Here is a 21754-nt window from a genome sequence, read left to right as displayed (position 1 = left end):
CCTGTGATCGGTGTTTTATGTTCACTCTCATTTGATCCTATAGCAACTTTGTGAAGTGATTTTACAGAAGAGGAAATTGTGGATCAGGGACATTAAGTACCTTGCTGAGGTCACAGAGTTAGAAAGTTCTAGAACCAGCGTTCCAGCCCAATCTGTCTGATCCCACAGCCATAATGAGGATGATGCTAGTTTTCTTAACCCCAAACATCACTAAACTGTTAGCCCTTCCCTGTGTATTGTCCTTGCTAATATGGGTTCCCAGCGTTGAAAGCAGGCTCACAGTTAGTTTGCTTCATGCAAGGTAGTAAGATGACCATAGGAGCAGGCTCCTGCAGTGGCCTGGAGGGTTTCAATCACCTCCTGAGAAAGGACAGGGAAAGGGAGGGAGAAGAACACAAAGAATGCCACAGTGTGTTTGTGCAGTGTTGAGAGAGAATCCGAGTTGGAGTCACCAGGCACTGCCCTGGAGGTCACTCCCTTGTATTGCATCTATTCTAGGCTGGGTGTTTTTTAAGCTTCATAAGACCCCAATAGGGCAAGAAAATAAGCCATTTTATACTTAAACCACCTACCCCAAACAGCAGCCCAGAAGTATTGTTGTTGTTTTTTTTTAATTTTTTTTTTCAACGTTTATTTATTTTTGGGACAGAGAGAGACAGAGCATGAACGGGGGAGGGGCAGAGAGAGAGGGAGACACAGAATCGGAAACAGGCTCCAGGCTCTGAGCCATCAGCCCAGAGCCTGACGCGGGGCTCGAACTCACGGACCGCGAGATCGTGACCTGGCTGAAGTCGGACGCTTAACCGACTGCGCCACCCAGGCGCCCCCCAGAAGTATTGTTTTGACGGTAGTAAAATGTCCCTGCTTCTCTGCTCTTGCAAAGACCAGTTTTCTCAAGAAGAAGCTGTTGTCCTGGATGTTTATGTTCCTGATGTGAGTTCAACAGGGTGTCTGTTTTGCTTGAGTACTTAGCAATACAGCAAGTTGAAGTGCAGGGTGGAGGACATTAGGTACCTGCCCCTGGTCGGCCTGCAGTGATAATGCCCAGTCGTGGTTGAAGGCACATCTGCCCAGAAGGATAGGACTGGAAAGGATTGGCCATTTGAAAAACTCAAGTACAGGGAGGGGCCCAGGTTTTGTTATTGTCACTGTTGTTGTTCTGGCCATTGATCACTGACCACAAAAGACATTTGCATAGTTAAAATTTGCCAATTAACCTTCTGAGTAAAGTGTAGTCAGACGAGTGGCTTTGTTGGCCACCCTGCCAGGAGCCCTGTGTACTGCCCAGTCACTGCAGCCCTCGGTTTCCAGCCCCAGGGCCCTGCATTGGCGTTGCTGATTTCTGAAGTTAACTGGTGAGGTTAAAAATAAATCTGATATTTTACAACCCACGTGCTGGAACATCAAAGAGAAGCAGATTTAAAAGGCCTATTTTTAAAAAGAGCGTTTTGCCTTAAGCTTCCTGCTTGGCAAACATCTGTGAGTGGTGGCAGGTGCTATCCACCCTGGGCAGGCTGCCCTACGTGCAGAGGGTGATCAGAAGAGGCAAAGGGGGTGGATTAGATCCTGCTTCCTGGTACCCCTCCCTGCATTGCCCAACTATGTACCAGGCACATTCTCCTGTATTAATTTATGTAATCCTCACCAGGACCCTGTGACATAATCTCATCCCCACTTTAAACTGAGGCACAGAGGCTAAGCAGCCTGCCCAAGGTCACACCCTAGTAAGTAGTATGGCTAGGATTGAAAAACTTGGCTGGCTGGCTCCAGAGAAGGTTCTGTCCCCAAACAAATTATAGGATATCTGCACATTAGGAGATTCTTTTGACTTAAGAGAATTCCTCAATCCGAGGAGGACTCTTAGCTTTGTTTTGGGTTCATTCACATATAGATGGCATTGTCCTTGGACCAGTTGGTCTTCTACAGTGGGGTGTGTGACCCGGTATCAAACATGCTTGACATTCTTTCGTGAGAAGGAGGCATCAGCATAATCTTGGTACCAGGTCTTCAGAGATGCTTGTTTATTGAAGTCTCTTGGCAGATGGGGCTGGCCATTTGGAATTGTCTTTCTGTTCTTTGTGTAATGCCCAGAGACAACTCTGGCCACTGCTCTCCTGACACACGAGGTTCTTAAGCCAGAAGGAGAGGACAGGCAAAGACGTCCCAAGGTATTTGTCAGAGCAGCATGGGGTAGTAGACAAAATCCTAGCTGGATGGGGGCCTGAGTTCTGTCTCAGTTACACTTGTACCAGAGTTGACAGCTTGGGATTATGGCTGAATATGTAAGTGGAGATTGGCCTGAGATTTCTAAAGTAACCTCTAGCTCAAAAATTAACCGATACTATGATGTGGCTAAAGTAGTGGTTCCCAACTCCAGGCTGCACTATAAGATTACCTGGTGGAGTTTTTTTGTTTTGTTTTAAGAGTATTCCCAGTGTCAAGGAGTCAGCAAAGGAGGAAATTGAAGGATAACACGAGGGTAAGGTTAGTGCCAAAATTCATGGCTAAGGTTTCGTGCACCCAACTAAAGTGACAAGACACAAAATTGGCACCAAGTTCCCAAGCAAACAGAAAGAAGGAAATAGGATCATTTGAGAGTTTAAGAGAAAAACTGTTGGAAGAGGATTGGAGCTGTCCCTTGTACTGAAACTTTTTCCTGTGGGCTTTTGTAATCTGTGATCTCAGAAACTACTACTTGAGAATATCTTTAAACAGTAAATACAGTAACAGTTCCTGGGGCCGTTTCTTACACTGTACCTGATGCAGGCCTGTGCTGTGACATTTTTTAGCCAAAATGATGTAGCCTATGAACTTGGCTGTCTACAATTCTGGCTTTATTCAGATACAACATGTAGAGTGAGTAGACCATTTGAACCTACAATTTTTCTTTTATAATGAGGGTCAAGTTTTAGACCTTTAAGAGTACAATGCTGTATTTAAATGTTTTATCTGAAAAAATATGATAGAATTATATGGATTCAGTTAGTAGCCTTTTAAATCAGACTGGTTCAGTATATTTAGTATACACTGAGTAGATACGTTAAGTTAGTTATTTTATGATTCACAAGAGCATCCAAGTACGTTTGAGAAATAGCATAATTCACAGTTTTCTGGCCTCCAGTGCCTCAGTTTCCTTAACTGAAATGGGGATATGAATCATTCTCACTACATAGGATTTTGAGAATTGGATGGAGTTAGTATATGTGAATTATGTAGTACAGTGCCTGCCCCATAGTAAGCACCCAATGAGTGCTGGTAGCACATGTGAAACATGTTATTTTTCATGATGCAGATAGTCTTGCAATGATTTCCTCACCTCCTTCCCCAGGGGTCTGTAGACCATTAATTGGGAACTACTTGAAGCCTCTTCCATACAGTTCGGCAGGTTGTTCACTGCACAAGGATAGTTGGCTATGGGGACAAATAGGGCTGAAGACCATCCTATGCTCTGCTCATCTGACTGTGAGCCCTGGAGCATTGCTGCCCTGTGGAATCTGTGCACCCCTGCAGCTGTGTCCATGCAGAGGCACAGCTCTGTGGACCTCCTTCCTCTCTGGAGGTGGTGCCCTTTCTGGTTTGTACAAAAGTGCTGTAGAGGTCAGCACAGGTCTTGGGATCATGGACTAGAGTAACAGGTGAATGCCATATCCCTCAGGTGGGGTAATACTTCAAGCCTAAAAAATCTTGCCAAGCAGACCTTTGAGAGGGAAAAAAAAGCTTTTGAAAGAGTAACAAATAGGAGAGTCTCAAGTTACCTTCCCAAACAGGTTTCTTGTTGGCAGTTGAGGACAGATCTGTGCCCTTCAGTAGTAGGGTCAGGGTGAGCATCCTCTCAGGATATCTGAGGGAACCCAAGGAGACTAGGGGTCTGTCTGGAAATCCCCAGATTCTGGTATTAGGAAAGGGCTTTCACTGGGGCAGGACAGAGTGGGCCAGCTCTCCAGGTCCTACTGACAAAGGCAGCTCTGAGGAGCTTAGCCGCCATTGTAAGGAGGGTTTCTGGGGTCTATGGGGGAGCAAGTCCCCACCTTCCACCCATACATACCCCGTGTCAGGCTTGGCTGCACAGCCATGGGCACCTGATATGGACCTCATGGCAAGAGGATAAGATGGGAAACTGCTGGGTCCTTCTGGGGTCTTCCTTTCTGAAATCATGCCTGCAGAGCACAAAATGTGCAGCTGTGGTGAGTCCCCAGCAATGATTTTTGGATGCTGCTGATGACCTAGGAAGGTGCCCAGGTGCTGCTCTTAGGAATCTCCCCACCACCTCAGGTGATCAGCCAAGAGTTCAGACTGAGCAAAGAAGACAGCTCCCGTTTATGGGGCACTTACTGTGTGTCAGGCACCAGGATATCCCTGAATCTTGATGAAACTCCAAGGAAGGGCTTACCATTGTCCCCATTCCACATATGAGGAAACTGGGGCACAGAGAAGTCGAGTGATCTGATTGGACGTATGCAGCTGATCAGGGATAGAGCTGAGATTTGAACACAAGTCTGTCTGCCTCCATCCACTCTTAACATCCTGACTTCCCCGAGTCCCATGTCCACCTGGATGTTAGCATCCACGAAGAGTCGACCTCCTGGAGAGTCACGTTATCTTTGCATGAGGGTGCTAGGGTGTCCTCTGTGTCTGTGGCAGGATACTGTCATCTGCAGAACATAGTTCTCCCTGAGAGTCTACAGAGGAGTGGGAGGTGCCTGCGCCCCTTGCCACCACCACCATATTTTGTGCCTTCTTCCATACCCCACACTAACTCCAGTCAGAAACCCCTAGAGCCCAGTCCTCTGCTCCACTCTCATGATGATGTGAGCCTGCTATGCCACCTGGAGGTGACCGTTGGGCTGAACCTAACTGCCAGTCTGAAGTGGAGAAGAGTTGACATGGCTAACCCACCACACACTCCCTCTCTGGGTCCATTCCCCTTGTGCAGAGACCTTTCAGCCTCCAGGCAGAAGACTCAGACCAGGGCAGGGGTGGGTACAGGCAGGATTGAGTTTTCTTAAATTTTTTTTTTTTCAACGTTTATTTATTTTTGGGACAGAGAGAGACAGAGCATGAACGGGGGAGGGGCAGAGAGAGAGGGAGACACAGAATCGGAAACAGGCTCCAGGCTCTGAGCCATCAGCCCAGAGCCCGACGCGGGGCTCGAACTCACGGACCGCGAGATCGCGACCTGGCTGAAGTCGGACGCTTAACCGACTGCGCCACCCAGGCGCCCCAGGATTGAGTTTTCTGAACGGATGACACCTAACTGGATTTCTCATGATTACTTCAAGCAGCGCTGGCTGCCAGAACAGACATAAAGGCATTTCCTATTGTAACCGGAGGATTTCCCTGGGCTGTCGGAGAGTCTCTTTCTGTGACATGAAAACAGGACATGTTCTACTTGGACACCAACAGCAGGTCCCAGGCTTGAGGTCCCACAGCACGAATGGCATCGTGCACTGGGCCCAATGGCCATTCCTCGGCTTTCCGTGAAGCTTAATTTCTGATGTGAATTAGTAATTGATTCCTGATGCCCCAGTGTATTGGTATTTTAACCAACAGCTCTGGTCTACTTGGAGCTCCCACAGAGAATAGCAAGGAAGAATAATCAGTGACTGTTGGTTGCTTGGAGAGCCTTACTTCACTTTCCCCACAGACCCCTTCCAGCGGGTGCTCTCAAGTCCTGCAGCACCAGTTTTTGCCCATGTTGACACGAGCAGTTGACATTGGCCCTAGGTCCCCCGTGTTTCCTCTGTGTGAGCCCTTCTGTAGTGCCCTTTCAAACCTGTACCAGGCACGTGGGGGGATGTTTCTCACTTTCCTGTTGTTCACTTGGGTGCCCAGTCTGCAGGGGCACAGCATGGACGAATCTGCCAGGGCATCAGTCTGTGGAGTCAGAGTCTTACAGGGTGAGGTGACAGGTGGTGAGAGGGACCCCGGGGCCCTGTAAAGGGCCTCCTTGGAGGAGGGGATACTGAAGGGGTCCTTTGTCTCTGAGCTGGCGATTAGGTTGCAACTCTTTGTGCCAGCAAGTCCAAGGGCAGGAGGGCCCTGTGTAAAAGAGCAAGAAAATCTGAAAAGCAAAGGCTGCAGATCCAGGAAGCCAGCTACGTTGTTCCCACAACTTAAAATTGGCTGCATGGTCTGTCCAGCTAAAGGTAGAAGACTAACTGCTGTCAGCCAGCTTCCAGCTCTGCCCTCGCTCAGAAACACTTCTTGAATGTCAGTTTTGGTGTTTTTTCTGTTCCTGTATTTCTCCTGGGTTCACAATAGGGTTCTGTCAAGGGGGATGCTGGGAAAGCACTCAAGTATGCAGTGATTGTGAGATTTAATTCCAGCTTGGAAGTTCCTTTTTTTTTTTTTTTTTTTTTAACTGCCATCATGTTTTTTTCCTGCCCCAACAACCTTACTCTCCACCTCTCCCTCTCTGCTGGCTTTCTCACAGAACAAAGAGTTCAAGACTCTGTCAGAGCAGTTGTCGGCGGTCACCTCCACACACACCATGGAGGTAGAGAAGTTGAAGAAGGAGCTGGCCCGCTACCAGCAGAGCCAAGGTGAGGACGGCAGCCTGAGGCTGCAGGAGGAGGTGGAGAGCCTGCGGGCGGAGCTGCAGAGGGCCCACTCGGAGCGCAAGATCCTGGAGGACGCCCACACCAAGGAGAAGGACGAGCTGAGAAAGGTACGCCGAGGCCAGAGAGAGCCGCTTGGCGGTGGCCTGGCCTCCAAAGCACCCCTTCTGAGACCATTTCTTCTTCCAGCTGTAAAGTTGACACAGACTTTACTGGGGCTTCTGCCCACAAACTGACCATCCCTCTGCCTTTGGACGTGAAGTGTGCCTGCTTTGGGGTTAATACACGTGAGCATATGCCATTCACCGAACAAGTGTTATGTTTCACCACTGGCTGAACACAATGGCATCCCCTGAAAGGAATACACGTGTGTGCCTTGGGGCGTATTTCTTACAGTCTAGAAATAGCCACCACATCGTCTCTGTGGCCTGAGCCCTTGTTAGCAAGAGGCGTGGTACAGAGGTAGTGGCCTTTCTTCTTGACATTGCAGGGATTGGGGCAACCTTTAGACATCCCTACTTGTAGCAATCATATTTTGGGGACTTTGCCTTAAGTGTCAGTGCCAATGGTTTCAGCCTGACTTGTCCATTCTGGTTGGTGTGCTCTGTTTCTCTCTACTGCATAAAATAGAACTTCTTGGGATTGGCCCCCACTCCCCCTTCTCAAAGTCCGGATATGAAGATTCCCTTCTCCTCTCCCAGGATAGCTGTTCAAACCAGGAATGTGCCAAGTGCCCATTGGAGAATCCTCCACGGAGGACACAGCCATTTGCTCCTGCATCTCTGCAGTGACCCACAGACCACAGGGCAAATAGCGCCTCGCCCCATCATTTAGTGCCTCCATCACTGGAAGGCCACAGTGGGGTGAGAAGCTAAGGATGAGGGAGGGATTCAATGTTCCTAATTTTGGAATGATAACTTTAAGTGTTTAAAAATTGAAGCGGGCTAAATGCCGCCTCAGAAAGGGTCCTGGGGTAGATATTGCAATGGCCAGATGCTCATCCCTGTACTGCCATTGCCAAGCCCACATGGGAAAACTTAGTGGCCTTGGTTCTCGCATATGTTTGTCTGTTTTTAAACAGTATAGATCCTCTCTCAGGTTTCTAGTGAATGTGGCAACTGGCCAACTCCATGAGATACTATTTGGTGGCTTCTAGAAGGAAAAGGCCCCCAGCCCTGCTCCATAGTGCTTCCCTCTTCCTCTGCCCATTACCTTCTCCTGGCCTGAGAGTCCCCCAGACACCACTAGGGAACATGCAGGCTGCTGTTAGAGATGACGGAGTACAAAGCCACTTGGGCCAGCTCATGCTGAACTTGCCTACATCATTTCCCCGTCCCAGGCAGAATTTCCACACCACCAGCCACTGCTTTCCCTGATCCTGCGGATTTCCCAGGTGTCGGAGATGGGGCCCACACAGGGACTGGGTGATGAATGAAGTGAGACCTGGGGCTTCCTGGTCGCATGCGGCTAGCCCAGCACAGAAAAGTAGCAGCTTCTGTCCCTAGTATGCCACCCAGAGAAACCTGTCAGCTCACCCACCAGGAGGCCTGAGGTGGACTTCATTCTTTGAGATAAACCATGGGGTGCTAGGAAGCTCCTGTTCGAATGTAGCTGTAAGCCTGTCACCTACAAACCGTGGGATTCCACCCTTGAGGTCTATGAACTGTGGGAATGGAGGGACAGTAACCCTTCTATGTGAATAAAAAAACAAGACCGTGCAATCCAAAGGCAGAGAAGAAGCCAGGATTAGGACTGGAAACCCTTGAGATTGACCCTAGGAGGGAAAGAAAAGCAGGTTCCCTGCATGTGCATACCCGTTGGATGAGACACGTGGGAAGTATATGTACTCAGCAGATCCACAAAGCTAGCTGTCTCCTGTCTCCACCTCCACAGAGAGCACTTGAGTTCTCAGCTCCCCAGCCACCTTCTCTGCTTCCCCTTGGGCACTTTGATTTGAGGACTTGGTGCTTTAAAGATGTCCAAGTCTCTATCCAAGGGAGTCTGAAGGCTTACATATGAAACTCTTCCTGGGCAGGGCAAAACAGAGAAGAGCCTCCTTCCTTTGCTCCTTAAAATAGTTTCCTAGGAGTGTGTTGAGCTAGGTTTTAAACACAATGAGAGCTTGGAACTGGCAAGAAGACAAGTCTCAAGGCCACTACAAGAAGGGGAAGAATAAGCACAGAGGCAGGACAAGAAAAGCACCTTCTCCGACTCCAAATGTAAGCAAATCCCAGACTAGCAACAGAAGAAACTGGCATGAGATGATTCATTAGGTGCAGCATCCACCTGTCTCCAGGAAGACAGTGGAAGCAAAATGGCCTCCTCCTCTCGGGTCTGGGAAAGCTTTTTTATTCTGGTGGCTGTGAGGTGGGTGAGTAGCAGAGCTAAGCTTCCCCCCGCCTCCCGCCCTCCATCTTTTGTCCCTGGTCAGGGTTTAATATTTATCAAAGGCACCGTGTCCAATCTTAACAAATGCTGAATAATCAGACAATTGGTTTCCTCTCGGGCTCGTCTAGAGGCTGCTCTGCCTTGAGCGAGATTGATGAGACGGGCAGAGCACAGTGAGGAACAGACTGCTCGTAGGTGTTAATTAATGGGTTTGATATGTCTGTCAGCAAATGCTTTATTGAAACTGGTATCCTGGAAAACTTTGGGCTCCCCACTGCTGACGATACCCATTGTCTGGCCACGTGGCTGAGCGGCCCTTGGGTGGGGGGGAAGTTGGGTCTCCCTGGGGGCAGGAATTCCCCACTGTGGCTGCAGACCCCCAGCCACGTGTTAGTGGGCACCCTCTCTGCTGAAGGCCTCCATTGTTGTGGCCTTCCCCCCCCAGAACAGTTGCACCCAGGCCTTTAGCCTCCCCTCCTTTTAGCCCGTGTGATGGGTTCTTTTTTAAAGCTATCAGTTACCCCATGCTGGCTGTTGTGTGCTGCTATGCCGTTTTGTACAGTTGAGCTGTTTTGTGTCTGTGGGGAAAGAGATGTGGTGCCCAGGGCTGCCCTTGACACAGACTTAAGGCTCATTGTCCAGAATCTGCTCCAAAGGCCTGGCTTGGGGCAGGGTTGTGGGTGGGTGAAGAAGAGTGGCCCCCAGCCAGCTTCCTAGCTCTGAGCAAAGGTCCTTGACACATGTGAGGGCTGAAGAGCAGCCCCCGGGCTGAGCGTCCAACAGTTAGGGCCATGTGTTGTATTGTGTCCTCTGTCACCGATCTGCCAGCCTCTGCTTGCTTACCTTGGGTAGTTCCAGCATAAACGTTTGGGGTTTTTCCAAAGAGAAGTGGAGAAGTATCGTGGGGATAGTGGGTTCCTTGCAATGGGGTGTTTCCAGTCTTTCCCCAAAGATGCAGAGTAGACTTCTCTGGCCAACTAAGACATCGAGTTGTGCTCCCAGAGCTCCAGGGTTTGTGGTTTGGAAGGAGGCTGATGGTTATCGGAACCAGTATTCTGTGCCAATTGTGTGGAAGGATATCAGCTCATTGATAAATCATGGAAATCCAGGTCCTTCATCCATTCACCAGATAGTTATGGGCTGCCTCTATTTGTTAGGTGCTGTTCTAGGCACTGGGGCAAAAGGAAACTATTTTTTAAAGTCCTCTTGTTCTCATGGGGCTCACATGTTTGGGATTATGAGAGAATGTACAGACAGGAATCGAATACAAATGATCCATCGTGTGCCATTAAGAAAAATAAAGCAGAGTGAAGGGGGATAAAGAGGGACCTCTGGGGACAGGGAGAAGTATGGCTTCGCTTATGGCAGCCAGAGTCTCTCTGTCTCTGAAAACACACCTTAGTGAGAGGCGGGTGAGCCATAAGCATTTCTAGGAAACAGATAACAAGGGTAAATAGCAGTTGCAATGGGTGGGAATAGGCTGGGTGGGTTTGAGGACCAACCAGCCATTGGGCTGAAGCAGAGTGAAGGACAGAGGACTCAGGACACAACAGTGGGCAGATGATGAGCCTTTTCTTTTCTTTTTTTTTTTTTTTTTAATTTTTTTTTTTTCAACGTTTATTTATTTTTGGGACAGAGAGAGACAGAGCATGAACGGGGGAGGGGCAGAGAGAGAGAGGGAGACACAGAATCGGAAACAGGCTCCAGGCTCTGAGCCATCAGCCCAGAGCCCGACGCGGGGCTCGAACTCACGGACCGCGAGATCGTGACCTGGCTGAAGTCGGACGCTTAACCGACTGCGCCACCCAGGCGCCCCATGATGAGCCTTTTCTGATAGACATTGTCCAATCAGTTGGTCCTATGGTTTTCTACTAGAAACCTTGCACTTGGCTCTTTTTTTTTTTTTTTTTGTATAAATATCCAACTTGATAAACAAAACAGAACTAAAAGCTCAGAGCTACATTTGTATCCCTAAAGATGAACTAGTAAAGGCAGTTCTTGAGCATGAATCTGGGGTATTTGTTTCATTTAACTTAGCAGGGGCTAAATTAGCCTGATAGTGCTAGGTTTTACCCCCAATGTTGGTTCTGATGATCTGTCCCAAATAACCTTTTAGAAGAAACGCTCCAAGTAATGTGGCATGCAGGAACTAAAAGATGCTCGCTCCACCCCTTGCCCCGCCCAAGAGAAAATGGAGCTGCTGAATGTGTGAGTCCTGAACCCTAGTGAAGATGTTAGCGTGCTAAAGGGAACACGGCTGCCTGGTTCTGTGTTCTGTGTCTCTCACTGTAGGCTGCATTCCTGACCGTTCACAAAAGGGAGACCATTTAGCTGCAGGAGTTTGTCACCTACTGTGCCTGCCAACAGGCATCCCATGTGCTAGCTGGCTGGGAAGACTGAGGGGTGGCCAGTACCTGGGGAAATGTGATAGGGAAGCCATCTCTGTCCTCCCAGGTATGGAGCCGATTGTGGGACCTGCCCCTCCTGCTGTTCATGGAAGAGCAGGAACGTGGGCCCACCTCCAGGGCTGTTCAGGCAAGGAAGAGAACAAAGCTAGCTCCCCAGGGTCACTTTGATGTAGGGCTCAGAATGACAAAGCTGAGTTCCTTAGAGGCCTGCCTTCATGAATCAAAGCCTCAGGGGGAGACAGAGGGAAGAAATGAGGCTCAAGCACATTAGAAGACTTCAAGCTAGGTACATGCTGTTGACCATGGCTTTCTCAAACTAGTCTTGCCTGAGATTCTAGATCATAAGTGGTTGCAATAAACTTAGACTACATTGCTAGGAATGGAGGTCTCTGGTCCAACCTAGTGGTAATGGCACGCACACTCTACTGGCCAGGCGCTGTGTTGCATCTCAGAAGGGTGTTGACTGTAGGAAGCGCAGAGCAAAGTAATGACCGTGAGTGATCTCAGATGCCTTCTCAGGTGACCACATGCTCCGTGAGCCATCTGCATATTCAGAGGGTGGTTAAGGGGAACACACATTGACTTAGATCAGGGAATTCAGAAGTTACAGCCTTGGGCCTTGTTCCTGGCTGAGGGAGAATGGAGTGTCGCCCTCCAGATGTGGCACCAGATCGAGCTTCACTTGAGGCCCCAGCAAGGCTTTCTTTTGTAGAGGCACACGCCTTGTGGTTTCTTCCGTTGGCTGTTTTCAGCTTGTGCATCAAGGAACATGAGAGCTATTTTTACTATTTGCCAAGGTGCTCATTGGGTGAACCATCTTCAATAATAGAAAATGAGAAGCACTTGAGTACTTTTTCCCCACACTGTTTCTCTTGAATCATTTGATTAAGTAACTCTTGTGTTCTAGATGTTTTAGTCAACCACAAACCCATTCATTAAAAAAAAATTAAACCCTTTTTTTTTTTTTTTTTTTTTTTTTTTTTTTTTTTTTTTTAACTGAGAAAAGCACAGGCCTCTTAATGGGATGTGTGGGGTCCTCCCTCCTTCAGTCGCATTAGGCCGGGCTCTGATGACACGACAGCCTGGTGGTGGTCCAGGGGCCCAGGCTGCGCAGGTGGGTGAGGAAGCAGAGCAGTCTCTCTGGGTCTCTGGAGGGACCGACAGCCCCTGGAAGAGCTGAGCATGGGGCACAGCCCACATGTGCAGGATAGGAAGCCTTCCTGGAGGAATGAATCATGGTCCTAACCAGATGAGGAGAAGTCCTCAGTAAAAGGCTAGGGAAGAGTGTGGCAGAGGGAACAGGGAAACGCTCAGGTGGAAACCAGAGGTGGGGAGAAGCTGGGCTCCACTCAGCCCGTTTTAGGAAGGTGTGTGGAGGAGTTGAGCTTATCCTGAGGTCAAAGGGTGTGAACCCATTCTCCAGTTCTCACTTCTGCTACCCGCCCGGCCTCGTTTCTCAGCCAGCGCCCCCTGTCCAAACCACACATGACCACGACAGAGCTGTTCTGCCCCCAGACCGAGGCTTCCACACCCCCACACCTGCTCATCTTTCCACCCGGAGTGCCCTCGGCTGCCCATGAAATCCCGCATGTCTCATTGAGATGACCCACTTCTCCTGGGAAACCTTCTGGGGCCTCCATCTGTTCCTTGTTACCTCCTTTCTAAATCACCTCAGGGGTGCCTGGGTGACTCAGTTGGTTGAGCAGCTGACTTTGGCTCAGGTCATGATCTTGTGGTCTGTGAGTTCGAGCCCCAGGTCGGGTTCTGTGCTGACAGCCTGGAGCCGGTTTCGGATTCTGTGTCTCCCTCTCTCTCTGCCCCTCCCCCACTCATGCTCTGTCTGTCTCTCTCTCAAAAATAAACATTAGAAAAATTTAATAAATCCCCTCATAGCTGTGGTTCTCAACAAGAGGCCCACAGGAGTATTTTACAATGTCTGGAGACATCTTGGTAGTCACAATTACGGGGGGTAGAGTTACCAACACCTAGCGGGTAGAAGCCAGGATGCTGCTCAATGTCTGACAGGACAGCACCCCCACTCCCGCCAACAATGACAAATTATCTAGCCTAACATGTCAACAGTGCTGAGGCTTAGAAACCCTGCTTTCCAGAGCTCAGCTATGAACCTTACTGGTTTTCTGCTACACACACATCCGCCTCTCCCATTGGGCTGGATGCTATCTGAGGGCGGCCACCTCTAGTGTTCCTTATTTTTGCCTCTCTGGCTCCTGGCACAGAGAATTCTGTCAGGAACTGTCTGATGGGTGACTGACAGCTTTGCCCTGTATCATCCCCGGGGATAGAGCTAGGCTTGGTGAGCAGCGGCCTGTGATGACCAAAGGGCACCACTCAGTGTTTTTTCTTCCATTTCTCACCCTCGCCACCAAAGCAGATTTCGGTCTTTGCAGACACACCACATCAACTGTATTAATTGTAAGAGGTAATAACTTGTTGAGAAAGAAGAGTTTGTTATAATTATATGTATATCCTTAAAAAAATTTTTTTTAATGTTTTTGAGAGAGAGAAACACAGAGTGCAAGCAGGGGAGGGGGAGGGAAAGAGAGGGAGACACAGAGCCCGACGTGGGGCTTGAACTCCTAAAGGGTGAGATCATGACCTGAGCCAAAGTCAGACACTTAACCAACTGAGCCGCCCATATATGCATATCCTTTTCCCAGCCTTTTCTTGTTTGATATCCTGAGGGGAGACAGAACATGCCCCTTTGCCTGACTCTCCATGGAAGGGTTTATAATCTGCCTGGTGGGTGAGGGCTCTGCTCAGTACCCAGAGTGGTGTCAGAATGATTCATACTGGTCAGAGCCTCATTCCCACAACTCTGAGCAGTACGTTCACAGTTGAACTTGAGGTAGAAACCAAGTTTGTCTGAATTGAGAGAATGAAAAGCAGCAATGTCCCGTGGCAGAGAAGGCAAACAGTTTCCTAGAAGGTAGTTTCGAGCCTCATTTTGCAGGACATTGAAAATTCTTTGAAATCAAAAGATATTGGATTGTTTCAACAGACTGTTGACAAAGTACTTGGAGCTTTTGGTAAGCTTCCAAAGGTATTGTGTATCTGCAGTTCTGTTTGGAGCCAGAGAGGGCAAGCCACCTGCAAATCCATTAGCTCCCTAGAGTAGCAGAGGCATCTGTGAGAGTCGCCGCCTTCCGAGCCCCTAGGGAGGACAGGGCCAGGTGACCTTGCTCTAGGACTCCAGCCTTGTAGAAATTCTTTCCTGACCCTTTCCATGCGATGCTGAGGGTGGAAGGAGCCATACTCATCTCTCAGCACCTTAAGCTGAACTTTAATGCTAGGGGGAAGGCAAGGGAGCACTTACTCATAACCATCTGAAATTGAGATGTCAGAAAGGTTCTGCCCTTGAACCAGTCTGATGGGTCCATCAGGGATTTGTCTCCTAGGTAGCAGTCCTGGTAGGTTACCATCTAATCTCAGCTGCCACGCACATGTTATTGTTGTACCATGGATGTCTTTCTACACAGGCTGGGAGGAGTCTTCCCCAGCCCAACCCCCACCCCCCTGCAGTAGATCATGAAATGTACCAAAGATGGCTGGAAGTGAGGACTTGAACCAGGGAGCAAGCTCATTCATTGTGTCACCCACTACAGTCTTGCAGGTGTCTCTGGAGGAGCTTATCACTCCACCCAAATCTGGGAGCCTGTTTCATACTCATATTTTTATCTTGTACCACATCTAGCACAGGGTACTGTGCTTAGTAGATTGGTTAATTTGTGGAATGATTTTTTAGTAGCTTTATTGAATATAATTCATATACCATAGCTTACTCATTTAAAGTATACAACTGTTTTGTTTTTTTTAATATAGTCAGAGTTTTGCAACTATTGCATAGTCTAATTTTGGAATATTTTTATCACCCCCCAAAGAACACTGTATCCATTAATAGTCACACCCCGTTCCCCCCTTATTCCCTGTCCCAGCCTTAGGCAACTAATCTACTTTCTGTCTCCATCGATCTACCCCTTCTGGACATTTCATATAAATGGAATCCTACCATATGCAACTTTTGGACTGGCCTTTTTCATTTAGCATAATGTTTTCAAGATTTATCCGTGTTGGAGCATTAATCAGTACTTTATTGCTTTTTATTGCTAAATAGTATTTCATCATATGGATATACCATATTCATCAGTTCATTGATGGACATTTGAATTGGTTCCACTTTTTAGCCCTTTTGAATAATTCTACAACCATCTGTGTACGAGTTCTTGTGTGGACATAAGTTTTCATTTCTCTTAGAAACCTAGGAATGGAATTGCTGGTCAAACAAGGGTTAAGATGCAACTTTCAAGGAATTTCCAAAGCTGCTGCATTGGTTTACATTCCCATCAGCGGTATATGAGAATTATGATTTCTCTGCATCCTCACCAAACACTTGTAATTCTTTTTTTTTTTTTTTTTTTTTTAACCATCCTAGTATATGTGAGGTGATAAATCATTGTGGTTTGGCTTGCATTTCCCTAATGACCTTGAACATCTTGTGTGCTTATTGGCCACTTGGAGGTGTCTACTCAATTTTTTTCCCATTTTTTTATTGGATTTCTTTTTATTTGTTGAGTTATAAATACTCTATTCAGGGTCCAAGTTCCATATCATATAAATGATTTACAGATATTTATTGTCATACTGTGTGTTCCCTTTTCCTTTCGATAGTATCCTTCTAAGCAGAAAAGTTTTTAGTTTGGATGAAGTCCAATTTAAATATTTTTTTCTTTGGCTACTTGTGCTTTCAGTGTTATATTTAAGAAGCCATTGACTAATCCAAATTCAGAGATTTTGCTCCTTTGTTCTTTTCCAAGAGTTTTATAGTTTTAGCTCTTACATTTAGGTCTTTGATACACTTTATTTTTTGTGTATAGTGTGAGGTAGGAGTCCAATTTTACTTTGTGGAAATACAGTTGTCCGGGCCATTTGTTGAAAAGACTATTCTTTCCTCGATGAATTACAACATGAGGGTTTATTTCTGGATTCTCCATTCTATTCTATTGATCTATGGTCTACCCTGATGCTAGTGTCTCACTGTCTTGATTACCATAATCGTGTTTGAAGTAGTAAGTGTTAAAATTGAGAAGTGTGATCCTTCCAAATAATCTTTCAAGATTTTTTTGGCTATTCTGGATCCCTAGATATTCCGTGTAAATTTCAGGGTCAGCTTGTCAATTTCTGCAACAAAGCCATCTGGGATCTTGATAATGATTTTGTTGAGTCTATAAATCAATTGGAGGAGGGTTATATCTTAACAACATTAAGTCTTCCGATCCGCTAACTTAGGATGTCTTTCCACTTTAGATGCTAGTGTCTCACTGTCTTGATTACCGTAATCGTGTTTGAAGTAGTAAGTGTTAAAATTGAGAAGTGTGATCCTTCCAAATAATCTTTCAAGATTTTTTTGGCTATTCTGGATCCCTAGATATTCCATGTAAATTTCAGGGTCAGCTTGTCAATTTCTGCAACAAAGCCATCTGGGATCTTGATAATGATTTTGCTGAGTCTATAAATCAATTGGAGGAGGGTTATATCTTAACAACATTAAGTCTTCCGATCCACTAACTTAGGATGTCTTTCCACTTTAGATCTTCTTTAATTTCCTTCAACAATATTTTGTAGCTTTCAGAGTATAAATTTCTACTGCTTTTGTTAAATGTATTCCAGAGTTTTTTCTTCTTTCTGAAGCTTTTGTAAATGGAATTGCTTTCTTAATTTTGCTTCTCAGATTGTTTACTGCAGTGTATAGAAATACAATCAAGTTTTGTATATTGATCTCGTACTCTACGACCTGAACTCATTTATTCTAATACCTTTTAAGTATATTGCCTGGGATTTTCTACATAAAAGATCATGTCTTATGCAGATAAAGATCATTCTACTTCTTCCTTTCCAATCTTGATGATTTTTATTTCTTCTGTATTTGCCCTGGCTAGAATCTCCAGTACATTGGTGAATAGTTTTGGCAAGAGCAGGCATCCTTGTCTTTGTCCTGACTGTGGACACAAAAGGTATTCAGTCTTCTGCCATAAAGTCTGATGTTGTGGGTTTTTGTAGATGCCCTTTATCAGGTTGAGGAAAGTCCCTCCTATTCCTAGTTTAAGTGTTTTTATCATGAACATTTGGTAACATTTTTGTTAAGGATTTTTGCATTCATATCCTCAAGAGGTAATAGTCTGTGGTTTTCTTGTGATGTCTCTAGTTTTGGTGTTAGGATATTACTGGTCTCGTAAAGGGAACTGAGAAGTGTTCCCTCCTTTTCTGTTTTATGAAATAACCTGTGCAGAATAGGTATTAATTTTTCTTTCAGTTGTTGCTAAGTGATGGAATGATTTTAAAGTATATGCTTCAGCTTGGCGCCTGGGGAAGGTAATGTTGTAGAACCAGCTACATACATTCATCAACAGCTCCATGCCATTCCTGCTGCTTGAACTCCACATACATCATCTCCTTTAATGCTGAGACCAGGCCTGTGAGGTGGGTGTTTGTTTTCCAGAGGGGGACCTGGGCTTTACAGAGCCAGAGATCCGTGGCTGTGGAGCTCCTTGTCTTTGCCTCAGGCCAGATTTGCTGTACTTTGATTGTGATGTGATCGCAGGAGTTTTTTCTGTGCTGACTTGCCAGTGGTTCAGGGAGCCTCCAAGGAAGTGGGACTCAAGTCTGGATGCCTGAATCGAGGGCCCCTGAGCACGTGTTCCTCCTCCTCTTCCTGTCCAGTTTCCACAGTGCTCACTCACTTGCTTACCTTTGTCAGGAAGACAGGGATGCGACATTGGTGAGGAAAATTACTCAGTGGCCTTCTGCCAGATGAGTCTCCAGGGGTTCCAGAGAGAAACATGCAGAGGTGGATCCATTGTGCTCCAGCTCCCATGTTACAACAGACCCCTTTCCTATACTCTTCTAGAACAACTAATGGTTTCTGATTGTCTTAGAATATGTATGAATTGTTACATTTTTAAATCTATACAAATATTTGCTCCAATACTAAATAGCCAAAACTTACTTTTTTAAAAAGCTTGCCATACAGGGGCACCTGGGTGGCTCAGTCGGTTGAGCATCCAACTTCAGCTCAAGTCACGATCTCACAGTTCGTGGGTTCGAGCCCCACGTTGGGCTCTATGCTTGACAGCTCAGAGCCTGGAGCCTGCTTTGGATTCTGTATCTCCCTCTCTCTCTCTGCCCCTCCCCCACTTGCAGTCTGTCTCTCTCTCAAAAAATAAACATTAAAAAGAAGTTTGTTTAATTTTTTTATGTTTTTATTTTATTTTTGAGAGAGATACAGAGTGTGAGCAGGGAAGCTGCAGAGAGAGAGAGGGAGATACAGAATCCAAAGCAGGCTCCAGGCTCTGAGCTGTCGGCACAAAGCCCGATGCAGTGCTCGATCTCATGAGCTGTGAGATAATGACCTGAGCCAAAGTCAGACACTTAACCGACTGAGCCACCCAGGCACTCCTTAAAAAAAAAAATTTTTAAAGCTTGCCATACGCTGTTTGTATTCTTCCTCTGAACAGAGCAGGATTTTTCTTTAATTAGTCTTTTCTTTTTGTGCCATTTTCAGTAGCATTCACTTCATGTTTTCTTTGTGGTGGGGGCGGTGGGTATCATCAGAAGCTAAACACTAGAGTTCTCTTTCCTTCCGCAACACCTGACCTGTTCTGCTCCAGAGACTGGCAAGGGCACGTAGGATGAAGACCAGAGATAATTGTTCATTGTGAGCCTTGGGCTCTCCTGCCACTCAGATTCGAGAGCTCAAAATTTACCAAGACAAGCAACCAAACACGAAGTGAAAGCCTATTATCATTGTCCATTCCTGCACACGGCCTGTGAGCATGTGCAGACTTCTCATGAGACTTCTGTGGGCGCTGGAAGACCATACAGAGTGGTGAGCTCATCTGTCTTCTTTTAATGGGACTTTTCTTTCAGTGCAACAAATTTTCCCTCAAAATGAAAGCAGTCTTGACTGACTTGATTCTCTTAAAAAGAGGATGCAGACATAACCAGCTGAACTTCAAACCCCACAGAAGGAGCCTCTCCTTTCCCCAGCCTCAAAGGGCAAACATTTTCCCCTCTTGCTCTCCCTTTCAGCGCGTTGCAGACCTGGAGGAAGAAAATGCTCTCTTAAAAGATGAGAAAGAACAGCTTAACAACCAAATCCTGTGCCAAGCGAAAGGTAAGTACCAAAGCACTTGATTTTTCATTGTGGAGTTTAACTTCTTTTCCATACTGATTTCTGCCCCCAAAGCCTCCTAGCAAGAATACAGTCAAGATGGTGCAGGGAGAAAGGGCTTTAATAAATGAAAAAGAAGCAGGGGGGTGGGGGAGGGCACCTTTAAGACTCTGCTGTGACTCCTGGTTTTGAGTTTAATACACATAATGGACAATGTAGTGGACAGGATTTGGAGTTCAGGGGACTTGTACTCGAAGAATAATTACCATATGCTACTGCCTGGCCTTGAGCAACTCCCTTAATGACTGTAGTCCTCAGTTTCTTCATCTGCAAAATGGGCATAAAAGCATAGCTCTCCGGAGCATAAAGCATTTAGCATGGTGCTTGATACCTAATGAGCACCTAGGAGCTGTCATTATTGCTGATTTTAAATTTATCTTTAGTGTCCATAGGACCTGTTGTGGTTTCTTCTGCCCAGTGGGTCGTCTGCTAATGTTTGCTGAAGAGAAGGTCCTGGGTCGGATCCCACCGACCCCTGTGCCACCATCAACCCCCATGGGCTGCCTGACCAAGGAGGAGCAGTGGGTGTCCACAGATCCCAGTCCTTGCCCAGCTCAGTGGGTTCCTTAAGCAAATCACTCACCTTTTCCTCTTAGGTCTCTCCCCCGTGCCACGAGAGGATTGAACCATCTAAGGACATGATTTCACCCAGCATGAAATCTCATTGAAAACTTAAACTTCATTTCCCTATAAATATTGCTTCTTTCTGCTGATATGAATAATAAGTTTTGGTTGTGGGGGGGGGGGGGAGCCCATCCATGTGATCTGTTTACCTTCCCTCCTTCCCCCAACCTGACATCTGGCCTTCTCTCCTTCAATCTCCCTACAGTTCCAGAACCCGAAAGATCAGGAATGGGGACAAAACTGGGGAACAAAACCTGGGTTCTTCCAGGCATCTTGCCAGCAGCTGCTGTGACCGTTGTCACAGGAGAGAAGCTGGTGCATTAAGCAAGGGAATGTCCTGTCCGCTGCCTGCTTCTCCCCACCCCCTTCTCTGAAGACTTAAGCTGCCCTGACAAGCTTCCCTTTGCTCTGCAGTGGGTGAAGTTGCTGCTGAATAAACTCATCAGGTGGTAGTGGTGGTGGGCGCTTGTCATGGGCAGCCTTGCAAAGAGAGATTAATCACAAAGCATGAGTCAAGACTCATGCAAGGGGAATCCATTCAGAAAGCAAAACTGCAGTTTCGTGTGCCTGCTTTCCAGACGAATCTGCCCAAAACTCTGCCAAGGAAAATCTGATGAAGAGGGAGCTGGAGGAGGAGCGCTCCCGGTACCAGAACCTCGTGAAGGAATATTCACGGTTGGAGCAGAGATACGACAACCTTCGGGATGAGATGACCATCATCAAGGCAAGGAGGGCAGTTCTGGCACCGACCCCACCTCCAGCTTCCTCACCCCCGTTCATGCACATCTCCAGCCACTGCACTGCCATCCAACATGGTCGTGCTCAGTAAATCTGTGCCTTTCTGGCACAGATCGGGTCCTTTCTGGCAGCTGTTCTTGCCGTGCCTGCCAGTGGTTATCACATAAGGAAGTAGTGGGGCCAGGTGATCCTTCCCAGGGACGGCTCCTTTTTCCAACTTTGGGGTCTTCTAAAGATCTCAGGAGTTTAAGGAAAATCCCACCATGGTGCGTATTGTCAGTCATGTTACCTGCCCCAGAAACATCCCTACACTGAAACACTAGCAGCGTGGGGGAGTTCAGATCTCTGCATTGCTGGTGCATGCTGCAGAGAAACCCACAGCGTCTGATCATTTCTCCTAATCTTTATACATAGAAACATCCTATTTCAGGATTTATCGTTCCTTTTTACCCCACATAAACATTCCCTCCAGAAATGCATATTCAAACAAGATTGATAAGTTAATTGCATAGGAACCAGGAAGATAAGCTGAAGAGGAATATATATAAATACAGAATTTTCTGGCCAGTTCTTATTCTCAAAGCCAAATCATATGCAAGAAAAAGAAAAGTATTTTTACATGAACAACCTAAGTATAAATGGTAACCTCTATTTCTTTTTTCAAAATGTTTTAAGTTTGGTTTAAAACATTTCAGTTTGGTTTATTTAGAGAATGTGCATGAGTGGGGGAGGGGCAGAGAGAGAATTCCAAGCAGGCTCCACACTGTCAGTGCAGAGCCTGACACTGAGCTCTA

General features: G+C 46.8%; 1 protein-coding gene across 3 annotated transcripts in view; it reads left to right on the top strand.

Moving 5' to 3' along the window:
• Positions 1-21754, top strand: part of MYO5B (myosin VB) — a 340352-nt gene that overhangs the window by 278274 nt on the left and 40324 nt on the right. For all 3 annotated transcript variants that reach the window (XM_045459496.1, XM_045459497.1, XM_045459498.1), the window contains exons 22-24: positions 6434-6667; positions 19457-19541; positions 20801-20946. In XM_045459496.1, the coding sequence (XP_045315452.1) occupies positions 6434-6667; positions 19457-19541; positions 20801-20946 (465 nt within the window). The remainder of the gene's footprint in view (positions 1-6433; positions 6668-19456; positions 19542-20800; positions 20947-21754) is intronic.

The sequence above is a fragment of the Leopardus geoffroyi genome, chromosome D3 (genome assembly GCF_018350155.1).
Source record: "Leopardus geoffroyi isolate Oge1 chromosome D3, O.geoffroyi_Oge1_pat1.0, whole genome shotgun sequence".
Taxonomy (NCBI): Eukaryota; Metazoa; Chordata; class Mammalia; order Carnivora; family Felidae; genus Leopardus; species Leopardus geoffroyi.
This window is presented reverse-complemented; position numbering and strand designations above follow the sequence as displayed.